General features: G+C 63.1%; 3 protein-coding genes across 3 annotated transcripts; 1 reads left to right on the top strand and 2 right to left on the bottom strand.

The window, feature by feature from the left end:
• Nucleotides 1-2,948: 2,948 nt before the first annotated feature.
• AMSG_11436 (drug/metabolite transporter superfamily protein) lies at nt 2,949-4,126 on the bottom strand (the record flags this gene model as incomplete). Its single annotated transcript, XM_013897229.1, has 2 exons — nt 2,949-2,982; nt 3,018-4,126. The coding sequence occupies 2 exons, from the start codon at nt 4,124-4,126 to the stop codon at nt 2,949-2,951; spliced, it is 1,143 nt and encodes a 380-aa protein (XP_013752683.1).
• Nucleotides 4,127-4,972: 846 nt separating this feature from the next.
• Nucleotides 4,973-8,323, top strand: AMSG_11435 (uncharacterized protein; the record flags this gene model as incomplete). The annotated part of the gene is made up of 3 exons (XM_013897228.1): nt 4,973-4,989; nt 5,139-5,209; nt 5,303-8,323. 3 exons carry the CDS (start codon nt 4,973-4,975, stop codon nt 8,212-8,214), a joined length of 3,000 nt encoding a protein of 999 aa, XP_013752682.1. The 3' UTR covers nt 8,215-8,323.
• AMSG_11434 (amidotransferase) lies at nt 8,259-9,193 on the bottom strand (the record flags this gene model as incomplete). The annotated part of the gene is made up of 2 exons (XM_013897227.1): nt 8,259-8,910; nt 9,002-9,193. The coding sequence occupies 2 exons, from the start codon at nt 9,191-9,193 to the stop codon at nt 8,278-8,280; spliced, it is 825 nt and encodes a 274-aa protein (XP_013752681.1). The 3' UTR covers nt 8,259-8,277.
• Nucleotides 9,194-9,232: the final 39 nt, after the last annotated feature.

Raw genomic sequence — 9,232 nt, 5'->3', positions numbered from 1 at the left:
TTATAGTTAACGTAGTCTATGACTATCCCCATCCCCCCCCCCACTTCCCATCCCTCAAAACCCAACCAACCCCCCCCCCCCCCCCCCCCCGCCCTGCCCATCATCCCCTTTGGGCCACCTCTGTCTGTCTGTCAAAATTTTGAATGGCTTTTGTCGCGCCGAACCGAGCGACGAGGCGATGGCCAAGGGCTCGGACGCTTGCTCCTGCACCAAGTCGACAGAGGCGATAACGACCACACATGACTCTGACCTCAACCATGTCTACCCGCCGCCCGACTCACCCGCACAAAACTCGCCCTCGTGAGACTCGTCCTGTTGACAAGCGGCCGTTTTCAGCCGTCCGCAAGTCGGAGGCTCTGCTGCGCAAGGAGAACGCCGAGCTCAAGAGCCGGCAGGCTGCGCTGGTGGCTCAGGCTGCTGCTGCTACAGCTCGAGCTTCGCATGCTGATGCTTCTGCAGAGCGGGCAACTGCTGATCGCCACCATCTCTTCCGATGGGCAGAAACAAACGGCATCGATGCTGTCGCTGCTACCGCTCTCGCAGCTCAGGGCCTTGACGCCGAAGGCGAGCTCCCGCTTCCCCGCCCAGCAGAGGTCGATGATGACTTTGCTGCTCGCGCCGCTGCGCTCAGAGCTCGCATCGAGCAACGCAAGCATGACATCGAGGCCCGCATGGATGCTGTTGTCGCTCCCTCGCCCATCTCTGCCATGTGATCGTCTCGCTTGATGGCTAGCACGGCGACCACCGCCTGGCGACCACGACCCTGATGATCCAGACAGACATCCTAGACTCACGTTCTCTCATCGTAAAAGTCTCTTGTACCTCGGCCACCGCAGCACCTCCAGGTATGGCCGCAACATCGCTTCCGAGCCCAAACCCAACGACAACAGCTTGCTCCTCGGTCCCCTTCTCATCGCTCAGGCAGATCGCTGTCACGGCCACTTGTCTCTACATCCTCGCCAAGACTTGTGCACCCAATAGCCAGACACACGACTGCACTACCTCCACGCGATGCACTCTTGTGGGCCTACGACAGATCGCGGACGGATAGCGGCGGCCCGCTGGCTCGCATGGCCTCGGTCCCTGACTTCCGCCGAGCGATAGAAGTGCGAGAAGCCGGAGAAGCCGAGACAGCCGAGTCGACCAGCTCTGTAGCCCACTCGACCCTCTTTCGGGCCTTCTTCATCTCCTGCGAGCCATAGATCCTCCGGAGAGCAAAGCCGTCCGGTGGTGACCATGCGACGGCGGCCCGGCGAACCGCTCGCGGCAGAGTGGCCAGGGCATGGCGACGGCCACTGCTATCACGAGCCATACGCCTCCGCAGGTACGGTCCTACCACCACCACATCATCGACCATTCCATTCTCTTGCCCCACAACAGCCTCCATTGCCACTCGCCGGCCACTGCCTCTGCCTGTCCGACTGGAGTGAGGTGGGCCCGGTCCGTTGAGCCGACGACGGAGACCGCGACGGGGACCGCCTCGATCACGGCCACAAATACCGCTTCCGCCTTTGTCTGCCACCTGCACTCACGCCCATCTTTGGATGCTTCCTCTGATGCACATGACCGCACCGATAGCCCCTGACCCCACCGATAGCCCCTGACCCCACCGATAGCCCCTGACTCCACCGATAGCCCCTGACCCCACCGATAGCCCCTGACCCCACCGATAGCCCCTGACCCCACCGATAGCCCCTGACTCCACCGATAGCCCCTGACTCCACCGATAGCCCCTGACCCCACCGATAGCCCCTGACTCCACCGATAGCCCCTGACTCCACCGATAGCCCCTGGATGCATTGACGACCATGATCGCCCCCCATCCACCACCCATCCATGCCATGATGGCCTGATCGAGTCCTCAAACCTCCTTCTCCGTCACCCCCCCCCCTCCTGTCCCTGCAGCCCCACCTCTCTCCCAGCTCATCCCCCCTCCCACCGGCATGGACCGCCAGCTGTTCTTCAGCACCCTCCCACTGCTCCACCCGACCTCTCCGCCCTCCAATCCCCACGATACTGTCTTCAGGGGCTCTGCATGCGTGTACCACTCCTCCCGCTCGCCATCATCCGCGCCTGCTACGAGCGTGGTGTCGACCGTGTCGTCGTCGTCGTCGTCAGCGGGCGCGACAGAGGCCAGGCCCGGCGCTGCTGCCGGCGGTCGTACAAACAATTTCACCACACATTTACCAACATCGCCTGCTCCTCACAACGACATGACCTTGTCCTACCTCGCCCTCGGTCCGCTCTCTGCCGATCCCATGGTGGCAGAGATCGAGGCCGTCGAGGCGGCTGGCAGGCTATGGATCCGGCTCGATGGCGCCTGGTTCGTCCTCGTCCCGGCAAGCGTCTCAGCTCTTCTTCCGCCCGCCGCCGCCGCCGGAGCAGACGACACTCCGGCTCTGGATCTAGTTGGTGACCATGGCATCGCTCTGAGACTGTTTGTTCTGGATGCGCCCAAGGACGTAGCGAGAACGCTGCTGGACTCGCTTGCCGTCCTCCTACTCGACCGCATCCTACCAGACCTCGCTCTCCCCGAGAGAATCTTGCCGGATACCGTCACCAACGCTCAGCCGTCCGCGGCTGACCTGGATGCTGCGCTGGTGGGCGTGACCGCCATGGCCACCGCGGGCTTGCCTCCTGCGGCCGATTCTGCCGATGTTGCCGCCGCCGCCGCCCAGGTCTTGAACCCGCTGGCCATCGCAGCGCTCGCAGCGCTTCCGCAACGAGACAGTCTGCCGTCAGCCCTGCCGCCACCAATCGCTGCTAACCACCGCGATGGCTACTCGCTGCAGGACGTGGTCGACGCCGACGCCGCCATCTTCGAGGCCTACCTCCACGACGTCGTCCTCACTTGAACCCGCTACGACGCTAGCGCCAGGACCGCGATGGCGCCGCCATAGAGGAGGTAGACCATGGCCAGCGCACCAACCGTTGCTCGCCCCGCACCATCAAACTCGTGCCACGCCGCAATGCCCCACGTTGCTGCCGCAAGAGGCGCGCACTGGCCGATCGCGTACGCCGTCCCGTACCCGAGCTTCTTGCCCGAGACCAGCGAGGCCCACGTTCCGCAGCACCACACCATGCCACCCAGCATGCCCCATGCGTGGACTCGCCACGCGCTCGCCTCGGCCTCATCGTTGCCGCCGTCACTGTTGCTGCCAACAAGTCGGACACAGATAGGGACCAACACCAGCGACGAGCCCGCCATGCCCATCACATACAGCACCATCGTTCCGTACGTGGTCAGGCCATGTGCGCCGGACATCGACGCTACAGAAAGCGGGGACCAGAGCCCCATGAGGACGCCGGCGGCTACGCAGAGTGCAACCTGTCTTCCGAGACCCATCTCTGTTTGCCGCGGCGGCGAACCCGCCCCCCGCCCGTTGACGAGCAACGGGCGGCCGGCCTCGTCATCGGTATGGCGCTCATCGGAGCCGCCGCGGATCCGTTGGTGCAGTCCATGGGCAACGCCCATGGCAGCGACTGCAGCCAGCGCGAGGCCACATCCGCCAGCGATCATCCCGGGCTTGCCCTTTGGCTCGAGGCTGTAGTTGAAGCTCGTCCCCACCACAAGCGCCGTTCCGATGCCGAGCGGAAAGGCTGTCGCCATGCCACACACAGTGATCGCCCACGTCAGCAACATGTTCGCCACATTGAACACCACGCCCGCGCCCAACGCCATCGCTACCTGCTTTCCACCCGCATTCCCCAGCGAGTGCCATGTCGATGGCCCGCCACTCGCACTGCCACCGCTACCATCATCGGTTGACAGCAGCGATGATGATGACGATGACGACGATGACGATGACAGCGATGACAACATCAACAGACGCTGGGACAAGTTGGATGGTATAGAGGCTCCGGCACCCGTCCCTGGTGATGGCGAGGTCGTTGTTGCCGCCGTGGTGGTGTTGGTGGATGATGGGCTCATCGACCCGCCGCCAATGGGTCCGCCCAGAGTGGCGCCGAGGACGACGGCAGCGAGGACGGCACCGACGACATACGCCGGATAGAACCGTGTCCAGGACACCTGCGCCAGCTTGACCGTATTGCTCCACGAGCCCCATGCAATGAGCGCACCCATAGCCACAAGAAGCGCGGCTTCATGGCTCTCGGGCGTCCACATCTGCCTCTGCTGTGAGTGAGGTCTGCCGGCCTCACTCTGCCCGAATCCTTCGTCGCGTGCTTGAGAGCGGCGGAGAGATCGACTGCTGTATCTCGTCGCGCAGTAACTCCGCGGTGATCGCAAGTGGTTCGGAATATGGTACAATGCATGGAGGGAGAAGCAAGATGATTTGGTGTGATGTGAGCATGCGAGCAGTGTGCGAAGGAAGTAAGCTGTGAGACAGATGTCAAAATCTTTTTGATCAGTGATCGGATGTGATTTGGCACCAGATTGTGGCAGCTCTTTCTCTTCACGTTTGCTGTGCCTTGATCTTGGTATAACTCCATCTACAGAAAGCCTATCTATGCACCGAGCATAGCGAACAACATACACATACCGGTTCCAAACAGAAATGACGTCCTGCAAAGGTAGATCATGGTGATGGAGGCAGTTCCTGCCCCAAATCCCCCCACATCCATCGATCCCCATCGAACCACCCCTCCTCCCCTTTCCATCACCGCTTCCATCACCACCACCACCCCCTCCATCCCCTCAACCACAGCACCAGCACTTTCCATATGCCAGACATAGCACTCTGCCCAAACAGATGTCCCTGGGCATGTCTGCACGATGATGATGATGATGATGATGATGATGATGATGATGATGATGATGATGATGATCATGATCGTGATCAGAGTGCCATCACCCGACTCCATCCACCGAGGCAGCTGGTGGACCCCCCCCTCCCTCCCACCCACCCACCCACCCTCCCTCTGGCACACCTTGGCCAAGGCATCACCTTGCTCGGTCTGTGACAGACTATGTCTCACCCTGTGCTGTCGATTCCTTGGGATGGAGAGACTAATGCAGTTCTGGCACAGGTCCTTGGTCGCCTTCGGAACCCCTCCCCAGACGAGCCCGAGATAGATACGGCAGTCGCCGGCGCTCTCACGGCTGCCATCCTCGCTGCTCCGCCACCGCAAGGTCTTCCTTCCTCGCCACTCATCACTCCGGCAGATGATTACCTCAGATACGCATCGCTGCTCAAGGCCATCGCTCTCCGTCTTCCGCTGCCGGACGCGCATCAGATCGTCTGCCATCGTCCTCTTCATCTCGTTGCCGCTGCTGCTGATGATCAAGGCGACGACGATGATGGGACGGAAGGCGATGACGATGATGGGGCGGAAGATGGAGACGACGCCATGGGTGTTGTCGCCGAAGACGACGCCACGGCTGCTGCGGCCGAAGACGACGCCACGGCTGCTGCGGCCGAAGACGACGCCACGGCTGCTGCGGCCGAAGACGACGCCACGGCTGCTGCGGCCGAAGACGACGCCACGGCTGCTGCGGCCGAAGACGACGCCACGGGTGTTGTCGCCGAAGACGACGCCACGGCTGCTGCGGCCGAAGCCGCCGTTACAGGAGGTACGACCCAGATCGACGACGACGAGGACAAGACACCAATTATGCCGGACACTGACACGCCGCTCGCTCGACTCCAGCTGACGCTCCTTGGCTCACCTCCGGACGATCTCCTCGAGGCGACGAGCGTGCCGGACGACCCAGAAGATGCTGTCTGCTACCTGCTGGCCATGGCGGAGCGGTGCCGGTCGCGTTACGCACCGCGGTCGGCTCGGCCATACGTTGAGGTTCCTCCTGGGGCGATGCTGGTCGGCATCGTGTCCAAGTCGCTGCATGCACTGTCTGCTGCGGCAGCAGCGGTGCCGTTTGGGAGCTACGACCCGCGGATGCACTCGAGCCATCCGCCTGCCGTGTACGCGCCGCTGATGGCGCTGCGGGCTCTCTCGTCGATTGTGACCAACATGGTTCCTGGCATCCTCGGCCCGCTCGCCGAGGCGCTTCTTATCGAGTTTGACGGCACGCTTCCGCTGCCGGTTGCCCACGCCGCCGCTGAGCTGTTTGGCACGGCGTGGCACATCTCGCCTGATTTGCGGGCGCCGCTCAAGCCGCACCGCGACGCACTTTTCCAGCTGGCGCCAGCAGCGGCCTCGCTCTCGCTCTCGCTCTGCTCCACGGCCGACACCTCGCCGCGGGCCTGCCTCCATGGCGAGCTTGCTTCACTTTACGCTTGGTCGCCGTACATGCTCCTTGTGCAGTACATGATCCCGCGCGAGCCGACCCGCGGCAACATTGCCGCCTTTATCGACTGCCTCTCCGTCAACCTGAAGGCGCTGGTGCCGCAAGTGACCGGGACGCCGCACGCTGCTGGCCCGGCCACAACTCCGATTGCCTCGGCTTTGGCGGTCGTCCTCTTTGAGCTCCGCCCCTGCACCCGACTTGCGGGCTTCCCGGCCGACGCCACGCCAGAGCTGCGCGACTTTGTCCACGGCGCCCTTGCCGAGGCCCTAGCGGCGCTGGAGGCCTTGCCGGAGCTCTGCGGCGTGCTGGCTGCATCGGTCGAGGTTGCCCGCGCCGGCGCTGCCATGATCACCGACTCGCCCCTTGCTGCCTTTGATGCTGCGCTCGCCATGGCCTCGGCCGATCGCCCCGAGTTTACACGGGCGTGGGGCACCATTGCGCTCGCGCACTTTGTGCAGAACGAGGATGTGCTTGCCCACTGGCGCGCCCTGCCGCCGTCCGAGCTCGAGTCGCTGCTGGTGGTCATGCTCGACGTAGTCGAGGCTGCCCCTCTCACCGACGTTGTCCTCGCGCTCCCGATCCTCCTCACCTCGCTCCCAGCGCTGCTTTCGCACTCACTAACTCTGGTCATCTCACGGCTGGTCGACGTTGTTGTCTCAAAGACACCCGAGCTGGCGCCGGACACGCTCCTTGCAGATGTCACTGCCGACTCGCTCATTTTTGATCTGCAGGACGTGCTCTCCATGATCGCTGATGTCCTCACCGCCGGCATGATGTACTCGCAGCATGCGAATGGGGTTAGTGCCGCCGTCGCCCGCATTCTCCACCTCGCCGACCGTGTTGAGTTTACCAACGTTGTCCTCCGCATCGTCGCCGCCTCGGCCTACCTCGCCGGCGAGGTCCAGCCGGAGATGATCGACCTGCTAGTGAGCACGGCGCAGGGCAATGACATGGTTGACGAGCTCTGGGACGTTCTGCCGTCGTTTGTGGCGCTCTCGCCGGCTACCACGGCACCTGTCGCCGATGTCCTCCTCACCCACCATCCGATCGTTTCGCCCATTGCGCTCACCCTCTCGCTCCACATCCTCATCGCCAACACCCTCCGCTGTCTGCGCCCGGTGCCGGAGCCAGACCTGGCGCGGGCTGCCGCTCTGGCGCTCGCTCCGACCCTTGTCGCCTCGGCTGATGCGCTCGAGTCCGAGATCCCACAATGGCTGCCAGCGCTGTGCAGCTTTGTGGCGGTGGTCATTGGCGCTGTGCCCGTGCCGGACGACGGACCGCCGGCCGTTGTCGCCCTCGCCAACACGGTGCTTGCTGCCGGAATCTCCGGGAGCACCTCGACTGAAGTGGCAATGATGCTGGCCGATGTGGTGGTGGCTGGTGTCGCCTTTAGCGGGCCGCCGGACGTGCTCGGTCACCTCCTGACGTCACGGCCTCTGGTGGGTGTCATCAATACCTCGCCGCTCCCGTCGAGCGAGTTTGACGGCGATGTTGAGGGTGATGGCGACGGTGACGGTGACGGCGATGGCGATGGTGATGATGATGCTGATGACGACAACGACGACGACGACGATGATGTCGACGACGATGATGATCTTGGTGATGACGACGACATGGCCTGCCTCCAGATGGGCGACCTGGACTCGTTCTTCCACGGGCTTGACGAAGTCTCGCCCGATGCCGACGGCCTGGTGCGGCTGCTTTGCGAGCTTGCCGACGATGTGACGGCGCCGTTTGCGACGTCTCCCGGCGGGCATCTGCTAGGCATGCGGGAGCAGGTGCTTGCGGTGATGCGCGAGACGCCGGCGGCCGGTATGGTCCGCGGGCTGCTCTCTGTGGCTGCGGCGCGGAAGTCGGGCGTGCGCTCGCTGCGAGCCATGGCGCTGGGGGTGGTCGCCGAGGCCGTGAGCGTGTCAGAGAGCAACGTGTCGGACGAGCGTGTGCCTGAGCACCTCCTCAGCGACATCTGGGATGCGCGCTGGCGCTGCGGGCGTCGGCAGCCCTGACGTCGGCGCCATCGTCGCCGGCGCCGTCACCCTGATGGTCTTCATGCGCGTGTTGGCGTGTTTTTACTCTGCAGCGGCAAAGGCGCGGATAAAGGCACGGAGCTCACTGTTTGACGGCTCGAGGGAAGCCGAGGCGTCGGCAAAGACGGCCTCGTCGGGAGTGAGGCTAGCGCGGGCGCGGATGGCGGCCATCTCGACGTCTTTGGCAAACTCAGGATGGCCCTGAAAGCCGATGACGATGTCACGGCAGGCAAAGGCCTCGACGGCGGCGCCGTCGGATGAGGCAAGGAGGGTAGCCGACGGTGGGAGCTCGGTGACGCAGTCCTCGTGCGTGACCAGGATGCGGAGGCCGGCATCGATGGGAAGCGGAGACCCGACAGCGTCAGCCAGCTCGGCCATCGCCGGCTCGCAGGCAAGCGTCTCCACGCCGAACCGCATGGAGCCCGACGGGTTCTTGCCAGCGGTTCCGCCGAGAGCAGCGGCGGTGATCTGGTGGCCAAAGCAGATGCCGACGAGCTTGCACGGTGCAACATCGAGATCAGACCAGCCGCGAGCAAGGAACGAGTGAAGAGCAGCGATCCAAGGAGTCTCTGTCTGTGTTGCTGAGTGGTGCGAGCCTGAGACAAAGACGACGTCGAGGGCAGCGAGCTCGTCCGATGTCGGATACTCGTTGCGAGTCACGTTGTACACATACCACTGGATGGGAGGAGGGGGGTGAGTTGGTGACGATGATGATGGTGATGATGATGGTGATGGGGAGGGCGATGGGGGGTGTGGTGGTGATGACCATGATGATGGTGATGATGATGACCACGATGATGATGGTGATGATGGGGATGATGGTGATGATGATGACCACGATGATGATGGTGATGACCATGATGATGGTGATGATGATGACCACGATGATGATGGTGATGATGATGACCACGATGATGATGGTGATGATGATGACCACGATGATGATGGTGATGACCATGATGATGGTGATGATGATGACCACATGATGAGTGGTGAT

The sequence above is a fragment of the Thecamonas trahens genome (assembly GCF_000142905.1).
Source record: "Thecamonas trahens ATCC 50062 unplaced genomic scaffold supercont1.80, whole genome shotgun sequence".
Classification (NCBI taxonomy): Eukaryota; order Apusomonadida; family Apusomonadidae; genus Thecamonas; species Thecamonas trahens.
This window is presented reverse-complemented; position numbering and strand designations above follow the sequence as displayed.